Source organism: Lipotes vexillifer, unplaced genomic scaffold, assembly GCF_000442215.2.
Source record: "Lipotes vexillifer unplaced genomic scaffold, Lipotes_vexillifer_v1.1 scaffold410, whole genome shotgun sequence".
NCBI lineage: Eukaryota > Metazoa > Chordata > Mammalia > Artiodactyla > Lipotidae > Lipotes > Lipotes vexillifer.
Genome location: NW_006794028.1, coordinates 58,250 through 82,306, shown reverse-complemented (window position 1 = coordinate 82,306; position 24,057 = coordinate 58,250). Strand labels below are relative to the sequence as shown.

Here is a 24,057-nt window from a genome sequence, read left to right as displayed (position 1 = left end):
TAACGGCTGCTTTCTTTTTCAGGAAGTGTATCCAAATGTTTGCTTCATTTTACACAACAATAACGAGAAGCTTGGTTTGTCTCTTACGCCTTCTATTTTACGGATGCAGCTGGTCATGCCCCAGAGAGTAAAAAAAAGGAAACTGTGGATGACAAATGAAGTATTCAGAGTGGCACATTCTGCTGAAAATCAAATCAACAGATACTTATTAGGGCAGGCCCTGTACTACGGGAGACACAGTTAACACAGGCATGGCCTCTCCCGGCACCCAACCAGACTGGGGGAGACAAGCATAAAACATGAGACAACGTAAGGGACGTTAAAGACAGGTGACCTTCTCCTAACCAGAAGCTGTCATGGGTAGCCTGACAAGTGAAGCGCTAACAGAAGGAGGGGACAGGCGTTCAGCACCGGAAGGGTCTCAGGAGCGCCGGCAGTGTGACTGTGCTGAGCTGGGCACCGGGAGGTCTACGGAGGGAGTGAGCACGGCAGACTGGAGCGTGGGGAAGGGCTTCGTTCCACGGAGCAGCAGAGGTGACTGGACCTGGTTAGGCGGAGAAGAGGCCCCTCCGGGTCCTGGGGAGGGTGTGACATCTTTGGGGAGGGGAGAGTGCAGTAGAGGACGTGGGCAGGAGCATGTCTGCAGAGGAGAAGTTAGCACTAGAGCTCAGAGAACACTAAAAGGTGTTCCTCAGGAAGAGACCAGAAGCTCCTGTCCCCAGTAGGAAAGGATGAAAAATTCACCAGGAGCGGTGCTCTGTGAAGAGAGGCTGAAGGTGGGCAAGGCTGTTGTAAACTGTGAAGCAGGAGACCAGGAGGCTTGGGCTGGGGTCGGAGTGACAAGATGAGAAGCCATCAGGAAGGTTCTGTTTCCGTGGGGACGGGCGGGCGGGGTACTGAGCTCGATTTTCGAGGTCACGGCCACACCGTCCTGGCAGTACCTCGGAGGCAGTGGAAGGGCATGAGTGACCTCAAAGAGGCGGAGGGCTAGAGGTGTCAGATCTGGAAAGATCTGGAAGCAACCTGCACTAAGAGATGGGCCAAGGCGTGCGGAAGCCGGGCGTCTGCACGGCAGGAGGGAGAAGCGGAGGGCCGAGGGCAGAAGCCAGGCACAGACAGGGAAGTCGGTGACAGAAGGGGCCCGGGCGGCCTGTTTCAGAAGCGCAGGGTGGCGACGGGGAGGAACCTGACAGCCGGCGGCGGCTGCCTTCGATCGCAGGAGCAGCGGCTCGGGAGACTATGGAGGAAGGACGTGTCACCAAGAGGGAAGGCAGTGGAGAAAGAGGCTCAGGGCAGCTGCTCGCAAGTAGAGAGCTGCACGTGTCTGCTGGCAGAAGGGAGGAGCCGGCACAGACGAGGATGGAGAGGGAGCGATGTCTGGGGGGCGGAGCAGACGAGGCTGAGCTGAGCAGGGCCGGGGGAGGAGGCCGAGGTACTGGGAGAGGCGGAGAAGGTCTGCGGGACGCGGAGGACGCGCCGCCTGCACGCCCGCGGCTGCTGGCTCCTGCCCCACGCTTCCCTCACCAGCTGCCCCGCCTTCAAGTCGCCCGTCCTGCCTCAAGGCGGACTGCAGCTGTGGTCCAGACCCCTGAGGGTGACCAGAGGCGGGAGGACAGCTGCAGGGTGGAATCCGCCCGGGGTGCGGGGCGTGGAACGCTGGGCAGGGCTCCGAGGCGGGATGCGGGGAGGAGGAAAGAAGGCAGACGCCAAACAAGTTCCGGAACGGAGGGGGACACCCAAGGAGTTGGTAAGTCTCAATTCTCAGCAAAGTGACAGCAGACGCGGAAGGAGGGAGCGCGGGAAGACTTCAGAACTGCTCTAAGGCCGCTGTGTGTGTGTGTGTTGGGTCCCTAGAGGTGCCCTCGAGACAGGAGCAGCCACGCGGCCGTGCTCTGTGCAGACACAGGGACCGCCTGCCAGGCTTCACAGAGGAAACGCTGGTGGACTCACCCCAAGAGCTCTAACGGGGGCGCTGACAGAAGGGTGGGAAGCTGGCTCGTTTCCAGGGACTAACAGAGGATAAGGCAACAGCTGCCTCTAGGTTCCAAGCACAGTCAAAAGAGAGGCAAGGGAGGTGAGAGGTAGAGGAAAGTGAGAGGCTTAGGGAAGAGAGGTACAGAAGGCAGCAAAGGCAGGGGTCATGGGAGGGAGGGAGTGGAATGGTTGGAAAGGGCGGGAGACCGCTGTTGGCGGGACAGATTCCGGAGTCCAAGGTCTTAGGAGGAGTGCGTTGGAGGGAAGGTGTTACAGAACTGTGAGAACAGGGCCCCAGAAGCAACAAAAACATAGCTATTGATGTCACTGTGGATGACAAAAGAACCAGAGTGCAGGACCCTGAAGACCCCGAGGGAGATGGCGGTGACCTCGAGGCACCCGGGTGCCGGGGGGTGGGGGATGTATTCTGCGACCACATCTGTCTAGTTTGAGGAGGACACGTGTCTGCGTGCATGAACACTGAGAGATGCTCTCTGTACCTCTTCAAAAGTCTTGAGATTTATAGATGGCAGTCACTTCCAACAGCCCATGCCATCCTCTGGAAGAGGTAGACCATGGCGCTCTCCACCAGTAAGCCACTCAAGATGGCCAGAAAGGAGAGCTTGCGGTTGACGTTTAGGGTCACTGAAAAAGAGAAGGCAACTGATAAGTTCTTAAGAGTTTAATTAAATGATATTGGCATGTAAATTATGTGGTAGTGTGAATGGAGTTGTTTTGTAAAGCTGTTTTTAGAAAATCTGTTCTTATTAATCTATGCTGTTACTTTTCCATCTGCAAACCTTCTGAGAGAACCAAAGCACCTGCTTATAACAAAAACACTGAGCTTCTCCTGCTTGCATCAAGACACGGATTCCCATGAATATTACACAGGAAAATGAAAGATTCTAAGGTTATAAAGAGAGTAACAGAAAAAAATTGCTACTCTTGGTTTTATAGTTTACAAGATGATAAACATTATATGAAGTATCCGATAATAGGTCCATTTAAAATAGCACTTCTCACAATGTGTGGGAAAAAGGAAGACACACAGGGCTGCTTACCCCTTCCTTGAACTGTCCTGAGCTGGGAGGCAGGCTGGCACCCTACCCTGGCTTGATAACTGCCGGCCATGTAACCTTGGTCAAGTCCCCACGAGTCATAAAGTGGAGATAATAATGGCTGCCCTACAGACCCCAGGGGATAGATGTAATGCATAAAGAAGGCATTTTGAAAACTAAAGAGTACCATGTGGTTAAAATGAACAAATACCGAACGTGTGCTATATGTAAGGCACTATAGAAATGTTAGGCATCGTGATTATTCCACGAAGAATTCCAGCGTTTAACAGGTTATATAAAAACTACTCTATAGGGCTTCCCTGGTGGCGCAGTGGTTGAGAGTCCACCTGCCGATGCAGGGGACGTGGGTTCGTGCCCCGGTCCGGGAAGATCCCACGTGCCACGGAGCGGCTGGGCCCGTGAGCCATGGCCGCTGAGCCTGCACGTCTGGAGCCTGTGCTCTGCGACGGAGAGGCCACAGCGGTGAGAGGCCCGCGTACCGCAAAAAAAAAAACCAAAACCCAAAACTACTCTATAGAAACAAGACTTCAAGCTTTCAGATGGGTTGAAAGCTGAGAAAACAATAAGACACAAACATACCTCTAACTGCCTGAAAATTTGACGTAAGGACAAATACTTTAATGAGTCTGAGGCACAGGGGTGTGTAGTCATGTTCCCAGATGACAGCTGGGATGAGCAGGAGTTTTCCGTAGCTGGATAATAACAACGCTTTCAGCAGCAAAGCGAAGTTGAGGGTTTTTTTTGCTGTTATGGGTCGTTCTACCCACAGGAAAGTAAAGATGCCAGTAAAATAGGCAGTTTGTTCTAAGGAGGAAATGAAAAATAAAGATATGAATGTCCCAATCCAAACCAGAGCCCCCTAGAAGCAAATAACCTACAATTCCAAAATGGAGCCTATCAGCTGACCACAAAAGAAATGCTTTATCAAGATCAAATTTTCTTTTTTGTCCCCTTTTCTTCCTTTCTTCCTTTTTTTTTTTAAAATAAACCCCTGTCTCTTGTGTCAAATCCTGTACGATTTCAGAAACATATTTCAATAATTCTTTCATGAAATACTCATCATCCTCTGGAGAGAGAGTAACTCCATAAGAACTGTAATCATCAACATTCTCGAGTTCCTTTAGGGAGTAAGGTTGTTTCAACAGCTTTAGTCCTAGCGGTCTCCACAGAAGGAACAGACAGGAGAACGGACGCTTTTAAATCTGAAAGATGGGACCCAGCCTAGGAAGTACATATGAAGTTTTCCGTGGTTCATTCTTCTACTATTTATTGAGTGCCTATTAGCCGTACGATTTTGAATATGCTGTTTGCTAAATTTAAAACTTCCCTTATTCATTTTAACAAACTTTTGGAGTGTAATTCCATATCCTTCCAGAAAGCATTCAGAGACAGAGTCCAGACTAGAAGAAGCGATGGCTCCCCTGGTGTCCCACAGTCAGAATAGGGCACGATCTGTTCTGTTCCCATCAACTAGGAATTTAACATTTCTTTTAACTGCATTATTCTTTTTATTAAGATTGTTAGTGCTCTGATTACCCAGCTGCATGCATTTTGAATGGTCCGTCCCTAATTCTACCTTCTATAAGCTGTGTTATTTAGGTTTCTGCAGGATCAGGTTTTTCTGGAACACATGTATCATATTACAGGAGAAACAACTCTATTCTTTCTAAAATGTTTTATAACTGAATCTAGCCAAAATAAAGAGGTTCCAAATATAGGTGATTAGGATCGATAAACATAATTTAGGATGGTTAGCCCACATGAAATTTGATATATTCTTCAGGAGAGACACACTACCTCAGAACGACTGAAGGGCTTGTCAACTGCAAGGATCTGTTCAAACAGGCAGATCATACAGCCTGGGTTTTGGACCAATAATAATAATAATAATAATAATAATAAAGAACTCCCTAACAACAAGAACCATCTAACGATGGTGGGTTGTCTCCTGTCACTGGGGATACTCAAACCCTCTTGCAGGAATCTAGAGAGAAGGGTTTCTTGCACTGGACAGGAGGGCTGACTAGGTCACCCTCCACAGCTTTCTAGCTTAGAACTTGGGAGACTCAGGGAACTGCAGCTGCCTTTGGGCTCTGCACAGTCCTTCACAAGGCAGATGTTGGAGAGCCCCCAGTACTTAAGGCATTCGTGATCAGGTGGCTTCAGTAGGAGTGGCGGTGGAGGAAATGGGAGACAGGGCACCAGGAGACCTTCCCCTGGCTCTGCGCTGACGTGACCTGCGGGGGGACTTAGGGCAAACCATTTGCCCTTCCTGTTCCTGTGCTTCCACAGCTGCGGATAGGGAGCCCTCATCTACCCACCGAAGAGGATGGTTGTGAAAACTGAGTTGATAATACCGTAAAAACAGTGTTTAAGTTGTAAAATACTGTATTTGTGTAAAATATTCTTTATAAGTTGTTTTAGGGATTTGAAACCTAACTAGGGACTAGATTAAGACACGTAAAAAAGTTAAGTAACAGTAGAGAAAAATTTCTGATCAAGTGTCAAAATAGCCACTCTAGAGTCGGTGCTACAGAAATTCCAAACTATTTGGAAACAAGCCTGGTTTGTTTTTTAGAAATTATGGACATAAAGCAGTTTATCTATAGCAATTCTAAGAGGCTTTGCTTTAAAGCTTAAAATTATATTAGGTTCTGGTTCTTGGTTTAGGTGATGTGTTCAAGGATGTTTTTAATATTATTACGTACATTTGGGAATTCTCGGCATATAGATGAATTTTAAAACCCCTGGGACTGGATGAATTTTAAAACCACTGGGCCGAGGGAGTAAGGGCAGACTGAGAAGAAAAAGGGACAAAAGAGGACACACAGTCCAGAAATATGACATTGGAGTGGGCTGGAGACAATATTACTAAAATAATATTTCAGTATAATGAAAAGATTTTAGAAGCAGAAAAGCATGGAAACCGGTACGTAATAAAATAGTCACAAATTAATTCAACCCAATTCTGACCTAAGTCACAAATACAAATTCTGAAGAAAAGCCATTTCAGAACTTAAAGAATTTGGGGGAGTAGCCCCTTCCCTGCATGCAGCCAGATAAATAACAAGTTTCCCCTATTAAATACATTGCATTAATACAATGCAGTCAGTATAATACATTGAATAATGCCTGGCAATTATCAATCTGTTTTAATAAAGATGAGATTCAGGCAATCTTCAGATTGGATAATCAGAACTTAAACTGAAGAATTTTACTAAAAATACTGTCTCAAAATACTTTATGAAACACTCTGATCTGATAAGCATAACTATTTCCATGCCATATGTGTGGTAACAAAAAGTAAGAAAGCAGGTGATTTATACAAACTCACCTAGCAGATTAGTGGTACAGCTGAAAATTTAGTCTCAAGTCTTCTGACTAGCTCCTCTTTACCAGTGATTAAGCCCACACACCTTAATTTTAAAATCAAAATGTTAGGTCAACTAAGAATAGAAAGCATGGCTTCTTCCTACCTAGAGAAGCAATTGCAAACATTCTATAGAAATCCCACTCTTTAGCATATCTGATAAAGTCGTCAGGATCAATGCTCCGGCTCGAATCTTGAAGCTGCCACCATCTCAGGTACGCTTCACAAAGCAAACAAAACACGCAGAGTTTTCCATGCATCTGGTAGTCAAAAAGACATTGCCATTCAGTCAGGTAAAGAAACAACTGTACTTAACACCAATAGGCACAGACAGAGCTAACTTCTGTGGTTTTTGAAGGATGTCCCACCTAGTAGCTTGTCAAACTCTGAACTGCCCAATTAAATGCCAACTGTATTCAGTCTGTAACCAGTAGTTCTTAATCAGCAATGTTCAGCAGAAGCATCACATGGGGAGAGTTTTCGAAACACAAATGTCTACACCCCAGTCCTGATTCAGAATCTGTGGAAGTAAATCCTAGGCATGCATATTTTGAAACAGTTCCAGGCAGAGGGTGAATTTTTTTTTTTAACATCTTTATTGGAGTATAATTGCTTTACAGTGGTGTGTTAGTTTCTGCTTTATAACAAAGTGAATCAGCTATACATATACATATGTCCCCATATCCCCTCCCTCTTGCGTCTCCCTCCCTCCCTATCCCACCCCTCTAGGTGGTCACAAAGCACCGAGCTGATCTCCCTGTGCTATGCAGCTGCTTCCCACTAGCTATCTATTTTACATTTGGTAGTGTATATATAAGTCCATGCCACTCTCTCAGTTTGTCCCAGCTTACCCTTCCCCCTCCCCGTGTCCTCAAGTCCATTCTCTACATCTGCCATCTTTATTCCTGTCTGGCCCCGAGGTTCTTCATAACCTTTTTTTTTTCCCTTAAATTCCATATATATGTGTTAGCATACGGTATTTGTTTTTCTCTTTCTGACTTACTTCACTCTGTATGACAGACTCTAGGTCCATCCACCTCACTACAAATAGCTCACTTTCGTTCCTTTTTATGGCTGAGTAATATTCCATTGTATATATGTGCCACATCTCCTTTATCCATTCATCTGTCGATGGGCATTTAGGATGCTTCCATGACCTGGCTACTGTAAGTAGTGCTGCAATGAACATTGGGGTGCCTGTGTCTTTTTGAATTATGGTTTTCTCAGGGTAAATGCCCAGGAGTGGGATTGCTGGGTCATATGGTAGCTCTATGTTTAGTTTTTTAAGGAACCTCCATACTATTCTCCATAGTGGCTGTATCAATTTACATTCCCACCAACAGTGCAAGAGGGTTCCCTTTTCTCCACACCCAGAGGGTGAATTCTTATGTGCACCCCTGGTTAAGAATCACTGCTTTAAATAGGAGTTCACCCTCCATTATATTTTCAACATTCGTCTGATACATGGAATCCAGCAAGAATTTATGTGATTCAGGAGGGATGGAAGCAGCAATAAGAGAAGAGGTTCAACCTGAAGACTTCATGATTCCTCCGAAGAAACCATTAGTCTGAACATGAATTTCTTAAAAAGTGCCCCTAGCTTGGATGAGTATAAATGAAAATAGCGAAAGCAATTAAAAGCTGGAAGTTTTCAAGAGGCTGAAATTTTGGTAAAAACAGAAAATGCTAGGCAACAAGAAGTGGCTTTGTTCCATATATTTCTCCCATGGGTTGACATTTATCAATATAAAGTGGGGAAGAGAAAGTGTGTGTGCAAACTCAATGTGGTCCAGGGACGAGCGCGGGGTGAGCTCCTCAGGCTCCTCCAGCTGGCGCACTGGCGCTCCTGGCTGCGCTCTGGAATTGCCCAGGGAGTTGTAGAAATACTCTTTCCTGGATCCCATCCCCAAAGATTCGCATATAACTGGTTCTGGGTGAGGCCTCAGCTTGGAAGAATTAACTGCCGTCCCCTCCATCTCCCCCAGGTGGTTCTAATGTGTAGCAAGGTTTGAGACTCAATTATATTACTAATATAAACACTGCCTGGGCTGTTTAACTTGGGGGAGGAGGCACAGGGAAAATAAATTACACTGTTACTGTCCCTGTTAGCCCAAAATTAGGGGTGCCAGATTCGGCAAAGAAAAATACAGGACACCCAGTTAAATATGCATTTTAGATAAACAGCAAATACCTTTTTTGTGTATGTATGTTCCATGCAATACTTAGGACATATGCTAAAAAATTATTTATTGTTTATCTGACTTCCAAGTTTAATTGGGTGTCCTGTATTTTATTTGTCAACCCTAGCCAAACTATTAAAAGAGTTCACAAGTCAGTACATTAAATGTATATTTCAAAAAAAAAAAAAAAAAAATCCAACTTCATATATTAGGACTTTTTGATTTTTCACCTCATGTGTTCCCTGAACAGCAGAGTACAACATGCAATAAGTTATGTTTTTAAATCTTTTTCTTTCAGTGTTTGCTTATTTCTTTTAGGTATAATTCTCTCCCTACCAGGTTATATTTAATTTTATTCTGTTCAAAATTATTGATGTCTGTTTCAAAAGGTAACCTACTAAAAGGCAATCCAGATTATGGTTTGTCAACTTCCTGCTAGTGACCGTATTCTTAAATATACACTAAACACTGTACACTTTTTTAAAAAGCAGTGCCTGCTATTTCTAGAAATTTCCAGACGTTGAGATAGAAGACCCACTCTTGTCAGAATTTCTTTGTTTAAATAATATTCTTTAATTCTGTTCAAAATTGTTGATACTATTATTTAAAAATGCAAAATCATCCAGTAAAATTAGAAAAGAAAAAAATTATAACAACTTACATTTATTTTGGTATTGAAAAGAATATGCCTGTAGGCCTGGGCTCTGCATAAAATAGCATTAATCAAGATGATAACAGGATCATACTCGATATATTTGTCTACAGGTTTCTGGCAGGATTTCTGAAATAATGCAAGACAATATTAGAATAAACATATTCATACATTCTGAAATCTTAAAGGATTTCAAAACAGTGGAGTCTATTTTGGATTTGTAGGGCAATAAGGTTACATCAGCATTTATTTAAATAAACTTCCATTCAGATACAAGATGTTCATCTGCATAAGACCTGGTTTCAGAAACGCCTAAATATAATCTTCTAGGCTAAAAATATTAATCTTCTAATCTCATATTTAAGAAGACCCAAAAGATATTTGATTTAAAGACTGATTTTAGGCAGGAAAGTATCTCAGAGCACGCTACTTTCAATTTGTAGGAATTATTATAAAATAAGTAAGTTGATAATGTACTTTCATTGCCTGTTGGCTAGATGGCCCCAATTTGTGGTTCTTGAAACATGATTTGGAGAACAGGGTTCAGAAAAGTAACCCTGCACCCAGAGCTTCTGAGAGCTCCAGGCAGGTAGGAATCCTCGGGTGGCACATACCAAGAGAAGCCCGTCTTTCTCTCCATGGAGAACATGGCAAGAAAATGGTCCTTCTCTACCACAGTAGACACTGGAGAACGCTGGCTGTATGCAAGGAACGGGGTTGTGCCGCCTGATTCTGAGTTGCCCAAATCAAGGCTCCCTGGGCTCTCAGCCATTCCTATTAAAGGGCTTTTTTATTTTATTTTTTGGACACGTGATTACAATGTTATGAAATCCCAATACCATCAGAACATATAAAATGCAGGTATAGGAGAACAAGCTGTTTACAAATGGCATTTGAAAGAGTATTAGCTACAAGGTTGCATCAAGCGTCCTATTCACTGCATAAACTAATGGCTACAATTGAAACACAAAACATTTTGAAACTCTGAGGGGATAAAATAGAAATAGAAGAAGTGATGGATATGCAAACATACCAGGATGGCCTTTTAATTATATCAAAGGGCTAGAAGAAGAATGGAGTGCGTTGAAGAATATGAACCCTGCCTTCCCAATGTCACAAAGTTAGATTCAATTCCAATTTAAGGCTTCCCCACTTCACTCATGTCATTACAAGAAGTGTGTATGTCTGTCTAGTCATCAGGTGAACCAATGAAGGGAGACGTGCCATTACTCCGAGTTTAAATCCACCTAACAGATCTGAGGTTTAAGAGGTTAGGCTTTTTAACTGAGCAAAGAGTAAGCCAGTATCTAAACAGAAGCCACAGAATCAGAAATTCTATATACATGACAGAGCTGTTTTCTAGAACCTCTCCCTGTGCTACTCATGTGGAGAACACTTCCTCTCTTTATACAAGTGAGGATGGAAGACCAGAGATGCTACTTTACTTTAAAATGAAACTGCAGACTGGTCAGGGATCCTCTCTTTGTCCTTTAAAGGTTCCCTAAAACCCATCTTCTGACAGCATCACAAGTCTAAGATGGGATTTGGACATTTTTTAGAAGGAGGTAGGCAGAAACCAGCAGCAGGAGACACAGCAGCGTAGTTACTCCTTTTGCAATCATTTGTCTGACATACGTGTTTGGAGTGCCTATTACACTCATAACAGCTCTCTTTACTTAGCCATGTCTATGGACCAGGCACTTCCACAGTGCTAGATACTTTCCTTGAGACACAGGCTCTACCCTCAAGGACCTTACAGTTTAGAAGGGGAAGTCAAATAAACATGCTACTGTAAGTGCTACAATGGAATGAGCACAGGGTGACATGAACCCAAACAGAAGAGGCAGCTGCTGGTATCATGGGACATGCTATGTGCTATGCCCATCTCCCCTTCCCAACATGCTGAGTATTTTAGAAACCTTGAGAATTCCTTAAAGTCTGCTGGTTCCCTCCCTATCAGTTTAGGCCAAATTTTTTCCTTGTTCTGCTTCTGTTATTTGCTTTTCCCTTGAGTGCTTCCTTCACCTTGAATGTAATGAGTCAAACCACACACACATGCACAAAACAAACAAATGTGGTAAAACATCCGATTGGGAGATAGCTAAATGTGGTAGAAATGTTTTCTTATTCTGGCGAGATTGTTCTATTCCGTATCATTTATTACTCAACAGACAAGTATCCTGAAAGAGAAAGCTGTCCTCTAAGAAATCCCGACAGCACAGGGACCGTGCACACCCTGGGAACTGAAATACTGCTGCCACCAGCTGAGTTTTAACATGGATATGGCTTAGTTTCTGCTGCTATGTTCTCTAATTCTATAATGAATCACATCTCTTTCAGAATATAAATTGGCCATTCTTTTTCAAGAATATTCTTGCTGCTTCTTCCTTCCCATCATCTCCAGGACTAACTGCTTCCCCACTCATCCTCAAATTTTAGCTCCACAATAAGCAAACACATATCTGAGAAGTGGAACCTGTGAGGGCAGTGCTGTCTTATTCATCTTTGCACCCAGCACCCAGGGGTGAAAGCTGCATCTTGTTGTCCCAAACAGAACTAAAACTTGAGACAGTCTCAAAGGAGTCTTGTTTTGTTTTGTTTTGTTACCATAATGGATTTAGCAAATATCTGAGCACTTAAAATAGGCCAGGCTCCTCAGGATATTAAAAGTACAATATCTTTAATATAACTATAATAAATCGTGAAGCGCTGAAGCAGAGAGAGTGACTAAAAGCAAGGGACATGCTTCCATTAGAAGAAAGTTAGAGAAACACAGATAAGCAAGCTGGGAGGAATGGCAGGAAAAAGCAAGAAGAGCAAAGGGAAGGGAGATTAGAATGAAAAATATTGGTAGGAGATCAGGCTGAGTATACTGCTGACTCCAAATACAGCAGAGAAGAGACCAAAGTACCTATAAGTTACCGGCTGTAATCGGTAACTTTGTATACCGGCTGTAACCGGTAACTTTGTATATTTAGAAACTTTGTATATTTTTTCACAACAAATAGCCTGATGTCTAAAAACTTTTTACTTTTAATCCCAGGACTTGGATTGCCTTTACAAAGTTAATTATTTTATGGTTTAATTTTCAGAGTCTGCCATCACATGAATGATTTTTCTGAGTAATGCAATCATGCATATCATTAAGCATTAGCATGATATAAACTAGGATGCTACCTACTCTGTTTCATTAGGGAATGACTGTGTACAATAATCCATAATGTACAGTACCACCATTCAGTATTCCAAATATTACTCTAAAATCTGTCTCCTGGGTGAGAAAGTGCAATGTCTGGGGGAAAAAAGTGGGGGAGAGTATAGCTGTTGACCTAAACAGCTATCCAATAATTATTTTCTCTTTACATAAGTAAAGGTATAGAGAAGCCAGCGTCTGATGATTTGAACAGGGATTTTGTTGTTGTTAGCTTAATGCCAATATTTTTTTAAAAATACAGATTATATTACAAATCACTGCTAACTAAAATGCATAGGCATTTACTAGCTTCTCTTTGGACAAACTATATTCACAGTTACGTGGCTGTCGTCTTTTAGACGGGCCATTTAATTGGACAAGTCCAAAGCCATTAAGTTTAGACCACATATAACTTACTGTTCTCTCACACCGGGATGGCCTAGGATATGATCATCTAAAAAAACCTAAAAATGGTTCACTCATTCAACAAATATTTATTTAATACCTACTATGTGTCAGACACTGTCCTGGGTGGTCCAACTACATTAATGAATAAAATATACACAATCTCTGTCCTTGTGTCGCTTACATTCCAGTGGGAGGAGACAGGCAATAAATAATAAAGTCGATTATATACAATATTAGAAGATGATAGGTACTATGGAGAAAGATAAGCAGGGAAGGGTGATAAGGTATACCAGCCTTGAAGGGGGGCTCATCATTTTTAATAGGGTGGTCAGAGTAGGCCTCTCTGTAAGATATTCGAGAAAAGTCCTTGAAGGAGGTGAGGGAATGAGCCACACAGATACCTGAGAGAAGACTGTTCCAGGCAGAGAATTTTTACTTCCTCATTTTTGGTTTTTATATAACCAACGTCTAGCATCGTACTTTGCACATAATACTCTACATGCAAAAACCACAATGGATGAAGCTTGAAAAAGTATTCTAGGAGAATTTACTATAGGTTATGAAGTGTAAAGATGGTAACATCTGTCTATCAAAGGGAGAATAAGAATGAAATAGCTTTGGCGTGGGCCTAAATGTCACCCTAATCCGATCTTTAAATTTCTACGCACAACACCTGCATCCATCTCCGTCCGAGGATTCGTTCGCCTGGAGCAGCAAACGTGACCGGCATGAGAAAAGCGCTGTAGGATATGACTTCTCTACCACTATAGGGATTCATGCAAAGGTTCTACTGAGCAGGAACGGGAATGTCAAGCATCGAACTGAAGTCTGTATTAGAGGACCCTGAAACTCGTTGGTTTTTTATTTTTATCACCCTAAAAATCTGGTAGAGGTACCATGGGCTCTCGCGGTTCCCAAACCTCGCTGCGCCATTTCTTCCCCAAGGACAGCCCACACCTGACAACTCACACAGATGGTTATCTTCAGCACGCCGTGGCTGTAGTCTCGGTACAACTCCTTGGCCTCTTGGTTGCATTCGATGCACCTGTACTGGCAGGAGGCCGAGGCAGCAGCAGTAGTAGGAGTCACTGCCACTCCATCCGTCTTCGCCTTTCCAGCTGTCACCCCTTCGGTGTTCCCCTTGCCGGGCCGAAGCCCACTCCGCCCATCAGTGCTCATTTCCACGCAACTGCGGGCCAGAACTTCCGATTCAGTGGTGGGGAAGACGTCAGACGCCAGACCGGAAGCCTTGCGCCGCGCGGTGCTTACCGGGACTCACAGTCCCAGCACTGAAAAGGGGCTCGCAGGCTGGCTGAGCTGGGACTACAACTCCCAGGAGGCGTTGCCACTCCCCTTCTCCCGCCCCCTCGCCACGGCCCACCTGCCAGCCACAGGTTCAGGCTGGGAGGCGGCAGCGCGCGGCGAGGGCCGCCGCACATGCGCCCTGAAGGAAGATGGCACCTGCCGGCTGCTGGTGCTGCGGCTGCTGGGGCGGCGCTGTGGCCGCCGCGGGCGCCGCCCGGCGAGTCTTGGTGCTGCTGCTGCTGCTGCTGCTGCTGCTGGGGGTTCTGTCCAGCGGGCCGCGACCAGGCGCCCTAGCCACCGTGCACTACTCGCCGCTGTCCCTGCTCAAGCAGGAGCTGCAGCACCGGCAGCAGCAGGAGGCCCCGGCGGGCGGCGGCTGCAGCCCGCAGTCCGGGGACTGGGGGGACCAGTACTCTGCCGAGTGCGGCGGTGAGTGGGCGGCGGCGGCGGCGGCGGCCGGCGGGCGGGCGTCCGGGTTGCCGCGGAGCGCCGGCGCGGCGGGTCCGGGGGCTGCGGGCCCCGGGGCCGATGTGTGGGCCGCCCGGGCCTCGCCGGCACCGGCCGCGGCGTGTGCCCCTGCGGGAGCCGGCTCCGCGAAGTGTCAGGCCGGGGCCGCTTCCCGCCGCTCACACCCACGCCGCTGCGCGCCCTCCTCCCGAGGCCGCCGTGGGGAGGCCGGTGAATAGTGAAAAGAGCTGACAGCATGTCCCCGAGGCCAGGGCGGCCTCTCTGCAGCCCTGGCAACTTTGGTGAGGGTGGAGGAGGAGATGGCAGGTGGCCCGGGGCAGCCCCAGTCCCTGCTCTGGCCCCCGCGGGTGCTGTGGGAGCGAGGGAGGGACCGACGGACAAAAAGGACCGGACCCGCGCCCGGAGCGGGGCTGTCTGGCCTATCTTAGGCCTGGAAATCAGGTTTCCTGACCTCCCGATTGACGTATTGTATCAAACATAGCCTGTAAAAATGTGATCCCTGGGAAGAAAGGAGGGAACAGAAGAGTAACCCCATTTAATCTGTTCATTGACATCTTGCTCCCAGGTGATTTAAGGTTGACCTGTGATCTGTCAGGTGTCTCCCAGAGAGTCAAAAGGGCCCTGCGGGCCTGTGTACGTCAGAGCTGTGTGTGTGTGTGTGTGTGTGTGTGTGTGGGAACTGGGCCAGTTCATTCATTAAGATTGGGCGCTATTGGCCTCAGTTTAAGGTCCTGGGCAGATTCCTCAGGGGCAAGGTAGATATGTACATGTTTCGTTTTGAAGGTCTGTAGTGAGTCTTTTTTACTCTTTAATCCCCTCCCTTGTCCTTTCCCTTTCCTCTTGCCTTCCGTGAGTTCCCTTAAGGCTTGCTTTTGAAACGTCCGGGTCTACCTAACTCACTAGGAGCTGGCTGCTTGCTTTTATGGCCTGACAGCAGTCTAGCATTGTGTACCTGGGAAGACAATAAGTGTTTTTTTGTTGAGATGAAATGTTGAGATTAGCACAGTCAGTCTGATTTCCTTTCAGCACAGTCTGACTTCCTTGAGGACGTCTTGCTCACCGAGGGCTATGTGACTTCTATATTTTGAAGTAAGCCGTGGCTGGTAACAGCATGAATGCCATGGCCAGCACTGCACAGTGGCAAGAGGATGGCTTTTACCTCTGTCACTTTCTGTGACTCCGAGCAGGTTGATTGCCTGTCTTTGCAAAATTGCCTCCTCTGTAAATTGAAGACACTGTTCCCTAATTACAGGGTTTTATTTTCTTCACAAGGATGCCGTGAGGGAAATGCGAAATCGCGATCGTACACGTACGCAGTGCTCGCTGTGTGCCCTGTGCCGTTGTGACGGCTTTAGGTTGGTTAGGCAGTACTCTTCAGCCTGTCAGAGCGCTGGTAACTACATCATTGGGTGGTAGCTCCTTTTCTCAGAGGAGAAAACTGGGGCACAGTGAAATCATCACTTTCCTGAGGGCCCCCAGCTGGAATGGGAGGAGCCCAGGTGGTCAGACTCCAGACAGCATTTGTCTGAAGCACTCAGTGATTACAGTTAGGGAAAAAAGCATCTGTAATATTTACAAGCATGCAGTAGGTAGTGTGTAAATCTTCCTTTCCTTTCCCTCCTATATTCATGTGATGCTCACTGGCTAAGGGAGACCCAGATTCTAGGCGATGAAAGATACAAATTATGAAATCAATTGATATTATTGCTATAGGTGGCTCATTTCACTTTGTAGCATCAGGCTTCGCCAATGGTTAAGAGTCCTCATTTGAGCCGCCTCTGACTTGTATTATGCTTTTCACCCAAATCATGATAAATGTAGGTTGTCAGAACCGGGGCGTTTGGAGGAATCCTGTTCATTCTCCGTCCCCTCACATATGGAGACCATTATCTAATGTACTCTGCTTCAGAGGATGAACACTGTATTATGAGGCTTTAAGCATAATTTATTTAAATGTTTCCATTTTCTCTTTATCCCCTCCATGTAGTACTTATTTTCTTAGTTTAGAATTGAGAACGTGCTGCTGAAAATTGGTGACACGTCTTCCAGATGGCCTTCCCTGGGCTGACCTGAGTGTCCCAGTGGCTGCCAACAGGTGCTGCAATGGCTTTGCTGTTCCTGCGGCCACCTCAGGAAATGACTCCCAGGGTCAACTGCTTATGCTACCTGGGCCTCCAGGTGTTCCGCTTAGCTTTGCTGGCTGCAGTGTGTGACAAAAGCCGTCTCTTTTGTGGTAGAAACTCACCCACCTGTCTCTTATTTCTCCTTCCTTGTCCTAGACAGCCAGGTAGAAGCAAGTGAAACCTGCCTCAGCCCCTCTCTGTTCCAGGAAGAACAGCAATTCAGGATTTACAGCGAGCCAGATTGTAGCCTGAGGGGTTCATGCTCTGCATCCAGAGTCCCCATATGATCAGCATTAGGGTCTAGGCAAGTGCTGGGATCCAGAACTAATCAGTTATTCAGAATCAAGCCCTGCCCTCACCAACTATTTATTAATTACATCACTCTCCCTGCTGGCTCATCCAGCCCAAGCCTATCCAAATCAAGCCAGCCCCTTTTTAGAGGGCAGCCACGGCTGCACAGCCACTTTTCAGAAGCCTTCCGCCTGCTTTTGGGTATAAATGACTGAGTTGATGCCTGCATGGGTCTGAATCTGCACACCTTCAGATGAGCTGCGTATGTATTCTCTTAAGGCAGAACCTCCAGTGATTGTAGGGCCGAAGAGGACGGCAGGTGGGAGCTGTCTGGACAGTAAAATGGCAGTGGCCGGAATCCAGGCCCCAGGGAGCAGCTTCAGGGGGCCCAGCTGCCCAGACGACAAGCACGGGTGATCTCAGTGCCACAGACCTCAGCCTGGCTTTCCTGTTCCCCAGCCTCCCTTCAGCTTTTTCTCCTCTAGCATGTTTTTACATTTTGCTTTTTATTTGAAAAGCATGTGTAACCACAGACTTCGGATATTCTGTTTTCCCGTGGTGAAAATTACCTTGCTCTTTTAAAAACACGAACACTGTAATGTGCATATTTTTCAAATAAAAGTAAATGTCCCCTCCTTTCCTTGTTACCTTTGCCCTGTTTGTAGTTTGGAACTGTGGGAAGAAATAAGGAACAGAAGTTTTCCCCTGATTCTTTCCCTCGGGTTTATCCTTGTCAACACTGCATCCTTATTTCGCACAGTACTTGACACTGAAGTAGGTACTGGTTTTGTCTCCATTTCATGTAAGGGGAAACTGAGGCAAAGAGAAGTTAAGAATGGTCACACAGAGAGTCGAGCCAGGATTTGAACCTGGCCTCCCGACCGTTTGTAAACTTCCCATCAGTAATATTTGCGTGTTAGTATAATTTCTTACTAATATAATTGATAAAGTCTTATGCCCTTAAGCTTTGTTTGTTGCAAGTTATAGTCTTAGGTAACTTGTCCTAGAATTTTATGTTTACATTATGTGCAAGGATGCTCCATTGAACTTAATACTTGAACTGTCGAGGGGACGGGATCTGTTTTTTTTTTTTTTTTTTTGAGATTTATTTTTAAATTTTATTTACTTCGGCTCTGTCGGGTCTTAGTTGCAGCACGTGGGATCTTTGTTGAGGCATGCGGGATCCTTCATTGCGGTGTGTGGGCTCTTCATTCTGGTACGTGGTCTTCTCTCTAGTTATGGCGTGTGGGTTTTCTCGTCTCTAGTTGTGGTGCGCAGGCTCCAGGGCGCGTGGGCTCTGTAGTTTGCGACACGCGGGCTCAGTAGTTGTTGCACGTGGGCTCAGTAGTTGTGGTACGCGGGCTTAGTTACCCCGCAGCATGTGGGATCTTGGTTCCCTGATCAGGGATCGAACCCGCGTCCCTTGCATTACAAGGCAGATTCTTTACTACTGGACCATGAGGGAAGTCCCTGGATCTGTTCTTTAACTGAAAACCTGTTTGTGTGCCTCCTAGATTCTACTCAGTGTTGTAGACCCTGGGGTTACAGCACGGTTGGCTGAGTTCCTCAGTGGAGCCTGTGTTCTGGTGGGGGAAGGAGCAGTGTGCAGTAGGCCTGGTGATAAGCGCCTTGAGGAATAGAGTGGTGTGGGGATGCTTCTTTGAGAGGTGGCCTGGGAAGGCCTCTGCTAAGGTGACATGAGCAGAGACCCGGATGGAGTGAGAGTTAGAGAGAGAGCTTAGCCATATCTTAACTTGACCCCCTGATGTCACAGGTCTGGTAAATAAGGTCTAGTTAAGTTGTAACTTGTCCACTGATTCAAGAATTCAGCTTTTCTCCTCTGCTCTTCCTACCAAAGTTAAGCTGCATCTTATTCCAGTGCAGCATTCGTCTGTATCAAGTATGTCTTTATGTGTTCTTTATAGATGGTCCACCTGTATTTTAGTTCAAACGTATGCATTTCTAGTACTTGTTTCAAAACTACTTTTGTTTTCCTTATTTGAAAATGTATCAATAAGAACAGTGAATTTATGTGTTTTTCTTTTTTCTTTTTTTTTTAACTGCCTTCTTGAGAGTTTTTTGTCTGCTCCTAGGTTAGGTGTCTTTGTGGTCGTTTTTATCTAACTGGTGACATCAGCACTATTCATGCTTAATGCCTCAGTCGAGTTCAGTGGCAACCTGAGTACTTTTCTTTAGTTTATTGAAACGAACAATCCCAGATTTGAGTTTATTTCCTTTTCCCAGTGTTCTCTGTGGAGAACGGAACATTAGTGTCTGTCCGATTTGGGAGCTTTAACTGCCAGAGAAACAAGGAAGTAGGTGTGAACCTAGCTCTGTGTTTCTGACAAAGTCAGTCAGACTTCAAGCGATTGTCAGTACTTATGGTCTCTCTCTTAACTGAGGGGTTGGTTATTTAAATACACGCAATCGGTCTTAATGCTCACAACCTTAAATTACTGCTGTGTCTCAGAGGTGGTAAGGAATCAACAGAGGGAAACGTCTGTAATGAGAGCTGTTTCCTCTTTTGCTCTGGCTGTGGGGAGGTTTAGAGCCAAGTTTTCTACGCTCAGTTACGGCAGCTGTGGTAACCCTTACTGTTAGTGTATGTGCTTGATCCTTTTTCCCCTTGGCCCTGATTTTCTGCGTTAGTTATCATACACGGTTTTGTGGCAGATCTCTTCTGATCTTTTCAAGACATGCACAGTAAATTTGACAGTGTAAAGGAGCTAGCTTATTTTGAGCACAGAGACTGAGGCACAGAGTGATGAAGAGATCCGTGTGTTGTTACCTCAACCAGCCCAGACGACTGATCACTGTGAGGGTGAACAACATTTTTCAGAAAGTCATCTGATTTAGGGGTGGCTCTTTGTCGTGAGAGCCCTGTGAAGCTGGTAGCCCATGGTGTTTGCATACTCGTTAGCTTCATCCTGTAGATACGTTGTCATTAAGAATTACATTTACCTTTTACAAGTTTCTGTGCACTGGTAGGTGTGTTCAGCTTTGGGTGACGGAGGTTAATTCTTTTGCCCTCTGGATGAGGGCAAAAGATATGTGACCTGGGTTTTTAAACCTACCTACCTGGAGCATATGACTACAGGAAGTGGCAGAGTACTTTCTGTATAAAAACTTTTCAAGGAGTCTCTTACAGCCTGTAGAGACAGCTTGGCTTCTTTGCACTCAGTAGATACTTGCCTGACTGACCAACTTATAAAGCATCCCCTTTTCACAGTGTAGTGTTTTAAAGAGGTCATCTTCTCTTTTTGTTTGGGCTTGATATCTTGCAGATAGAATAAGTATAAAATTTATTAAAATAACAGAATTTTAATACTTTTCACTTCGGGTTAATGCTTTCCAACATTTTCCTTCTGCTGTCTTTATTTTGACTCTTTATTGAGATATGACATATGCAGAAAAATGTGTGCATCACAAGTGTAAAGCTCCATAAATTTTCACAAACTGAGTAACGCGTGTAACCAGAAAGAACCCCAAATCAATAACTGCTATCTGTTTTTAAGCATGCTAATAAAGTCTTATTCTACGTCGCCCTTGTTTCATTGGGAAATATTTGCTGTGGCTTCATTTCTGCCTCAGGAACCAGCACAGTGCATGGACTCTGCTCAGGCGCTGGCGTTCTTCACACAGATACCCGGGGATCCTGTGTCCTCTGTCCTCCACCTGGCACGACTTCTGCACGAAAGACCAGTTGACTTCTCTTGTGACTTTTTCCTGCCTGTGTTTGGAGTGTTCTAAGTGACACTGTGTTTCCTTATCTCTAACGGTTTCACATCACTGCCTAGATCTGCTTCAGCTTTCCCAGTAGAGCTGATGATGTTTGACAGTACGTGTGGGCTTATGCGAAAGTCTTCAGCTCTTAAGAGCGCGTGCCACCCTGAGCCTGCGACGCCTTTTCAGCGCAGTTTATAACCCCAGACTAAGTGAGCAGCCTTTGTGTTTAAGGCCCGCTGCCCAGTATGCTGGCGGCAGCACCTGCCATCCTGTTCTGTTCCTGGATCGGCACCCCGTAACTTGCTTCCATGCTTCTTTTTCCATTCTGTGCAGCTGACCAACTCCTTTTCTTTTGGTTTTATACATTCTTTACAAGTACTTTACTTTGAAAGTACTTTACTGAGTTAATACAGCTTCAGTCAAATTACATGCATGTTTTGCTAAAAAGCCGTTCTGTCTCTTTTAAGATGGCTTTTGCAGATCCTTGTTCTAGAGCACTAGTTATATGTTGACTTTATAATCTAATTCTCAGTGGGTGGCCTCTATTTTCAAGTTGTTTTATGATACCTTACACATCTCAGGCACTGATGAATAGTATTTTATTAGAGCAAAAGAAGCATATAAATTCTTCAGAGGAGAATTTTCGCTGTTATGACTTTTCCTGTTATTATATTCTAAAGGAAAAGTACCACCTGGGACCATCCAGCAAGGTAATCTACAACGTCCTTGTTACTGAACCGAACTTGAGTCTGCACTCCCACAGCACCGCAAAGCCAGTCTGCCGACACCGGGCTGTGGTGAAGGAAAGTTCAATGATTATTTGCAGGGCGCCAAGCCAGGAGGGCTGGCAGCTTATGCTCAGAAAGTCCAAACTCCCCGATGGCTTTCAGGGAAGGGTTTTAAAGGCAACATTTGGGGTGAGAGTTGTAGCCTGTGCACTTCCTTCTGATTGCTTGGTGGTGAGGAAATAAGGTGATGTTTTGGGGATCTTAATCATCAAGCTTCTGGTTCCAACCAGTCTGGGATCTACAGGCTTGTGATCAGCAGGTTGTCACCGTCCTCCACCTGGGTGGGGTCTTAGTTTCTGCAGAACAACTCCAAGGTTGTTGTCCTTTAGGAGGAACTAGGACTTCTGTCGCTGAACTGTTTAAGCTACCATTACGTTTCTTGCTTGACCTTTGTCCCTTAGATTCTGCATTCCCTCACTTCCCTAATTGGTAACTGCTTGAGTCTGCTCTTTGGAACTCAGGGAAGACCTAGGAGACTAAAGCCTTTTCCCACAAACAAGGAACAGGTGACATGGAGGGGCTTTGGTACCCGGGAGGACCCTGCAGGGGTCAACCCTCCCCCCCACCTTTTCTTTGATACTCCTCAATCTTGAGGGGGAACAGGGAGCAGGATAAGAAAGAGAATAAAGTCTTGGATAGAAAGGTTAATCATAAACTTGACAGGGCAGCTCGGTTTCAGGGGGACCTAGCTTCACCCTCAACAGTGGTTGTCTTACAAATGCAGAAACTGATAAAAGCAAAGTTTCTTGGGTTTTAAGCTCTGAAATATATATCACGTTAAACTTAGTCATGGCTGTTCTAAGATGTATTTAAGGAGAGAAGGAATCTTTTTGTTCATTTTTTATATGTGTTTTATACCTGCATATCTGTGCAAAAACGCTTTTACCAGAATTACTCATTAAAGTCCAGTTATTGACAAAAAAAAAAAAGCAAAGGCACTACAAGTTGATGCCGTGTAGCACCTGTTTGACCTTCAGGGAGCTCCTCCAGCCACGGTAATGCGGTCTGCTCTTCCCGGGTTACCCTACACCTGGGACCAGAATTGTCGATAAATATGTGGCACCTGACTTCCAAGTTCTGGCTCCTACATGGGAAAAGCCCAGTCATCCTTGTGTTCAGGTGAACCTGGCCCACCGTCTGTTATACCTAGAGCCAGATGGTCAAGTGATGAGCACAGAAGCAGCTGTGGAATTCCTTATGAAACATTTTCCTTCGGGGAAACGCAAGCTTTCAGTCAGCTTTCCCTTGCAGGACAGGAATGTGTGACACACGCATGCTCTTTGCAGTAACACCGCCTCTCCTCAGCAGGAGGCAATGCTCTCCTCTTATTTGAGAACTTCCACGCTTTCCCACCGTTCTAGCTGTCAGCCCGCCCGCAGCTGTACTGATAGCCTTTGCCTGCGGTCCCGTCTCCTTGGAGCACTCGTGGCTTCTGCCTGGTGCAGCGCCCATCTCGAAAAAACAGGCAACAAAGACGGGACCACCGAGTCCTTCCAGCCACCACCTCATCTCTCTGTCCCCTTTTACAGCAGAATTCCTCAAAGAAGATGTTTATATACACTATACACTGTCTCAGTGTCCTACAGTCAGCTCCTGTCTCTCCACCAAAGATGCTCTTCTTTTTTTTTTTTTTTTTTTTTTTTTTTTTTGCGGTACGCGGGCCTCTCACTGTTGTGGCCTCTCCCGTTGCGGAGCACGGGCTCCGGACGCGCAGGCCCAGCGGCCATGGCTCACGGGCCCAGCTGCTCCGCGGCACGTGGGATCTTCCCGGACCGGGGCACGAACCCGCATCCCCTGCATCGGCAGGCGGACTCTCAACCACTGCGCCACCAGGGAAGCCCAGATGCTCTTCTTAAAGTCAGCTGTGTGTAAGGTTGAGGGGGAGAAGAAAGAAGTTGGATGGCATTGCTGTAGTAGACTATTACCAGGACCCCGCTTTGGCAGAATGAGCGGTGACAAATGTGCCGTGTGCCCCTATCGATGGGGTGTCCTAGAGCGCATCTGTGGCGAATCTTCGCTTCATTGTTTCTTCATTTTTGTGACCTTAAACGCGTCCATTAACATTGAGCATCATTCCCCACGTGTACAATGAACCCGAGGTATGTTCCACCAGCCTCAGAGGATGGAGGACCAAAAGAAATAATGTCTGTGAAAGTATTTTGAAAGCTGTAAAGTACTGTGAAGGCCAAAATAAACTTCAGGAAAGCAGGAAGAAGAAATTTACAAGAAAACCCCAGCAATTTTAGCCTAGATGTATATACTAACATTTAACAATCATTCTGTGAACGGTGGATATTATGTCTGTTCCTCACAGTTGCCCTAAGAGGGTGTGTGGTGGTAGTTACTCCTGTTTTACAGATGAGGAATCTGAGGCTAGGAGAAATTAAAGGACTTGCCCAAAGTCAAAGAGCCAGTTAGGCATCTAATCTGAGTCAGTCTGGCACCACAGCCTGTGCTCTGAGCCCCTCTGTTACTTTGCTGCAGAACTAATTAATTACAT

The 24,057-nt window shown here is 45.6% G+C and overlaps 2 protein-coding genes across 2 annotated transcripts in view; one reads left to right on the top strand and one right to left on the bottom strand.

Annotated features, from left to right (window-relative positions):
- Positions 1–2,478: 2,478 nt before the first annotated feature.
- On the bottom strand, positions 2,479–14,035 carry ARV1 (ARV1 fatty acid homeostasis modulator). Its single transcript, XM_007466983.1, is given in 6 exon segments — positions 2,479–2,503; positions 2,505–2,619; positions 3,633–3,857; positions 6,530–6,683; positions 9,265–9,384; positions 13,826–14,035. Coding segments are annotated over 6 exon segments (849 nt in total).
- A 234-nt stretch (positions 14,036–14,269) lies between these two features.
- TTC13 (tetratricopeptide repeat domain 13) overlaps positions 14,270–24,057 on the top strand; it is a gene marked incomplete at its 3' end in the record, with an annotated part of 67,958 nt that continues 58,170 nt past the window's right edge. The window contains exon 1 of the mRNA XM_007466995.1: positions 14,270–14,590. Coding sequence (XP_007467057.1) covers positions 14,311–14,590 — 280 coding nt within the window. The remainder of the gene's footprint in view (positions 14,591–24,057) is intronic.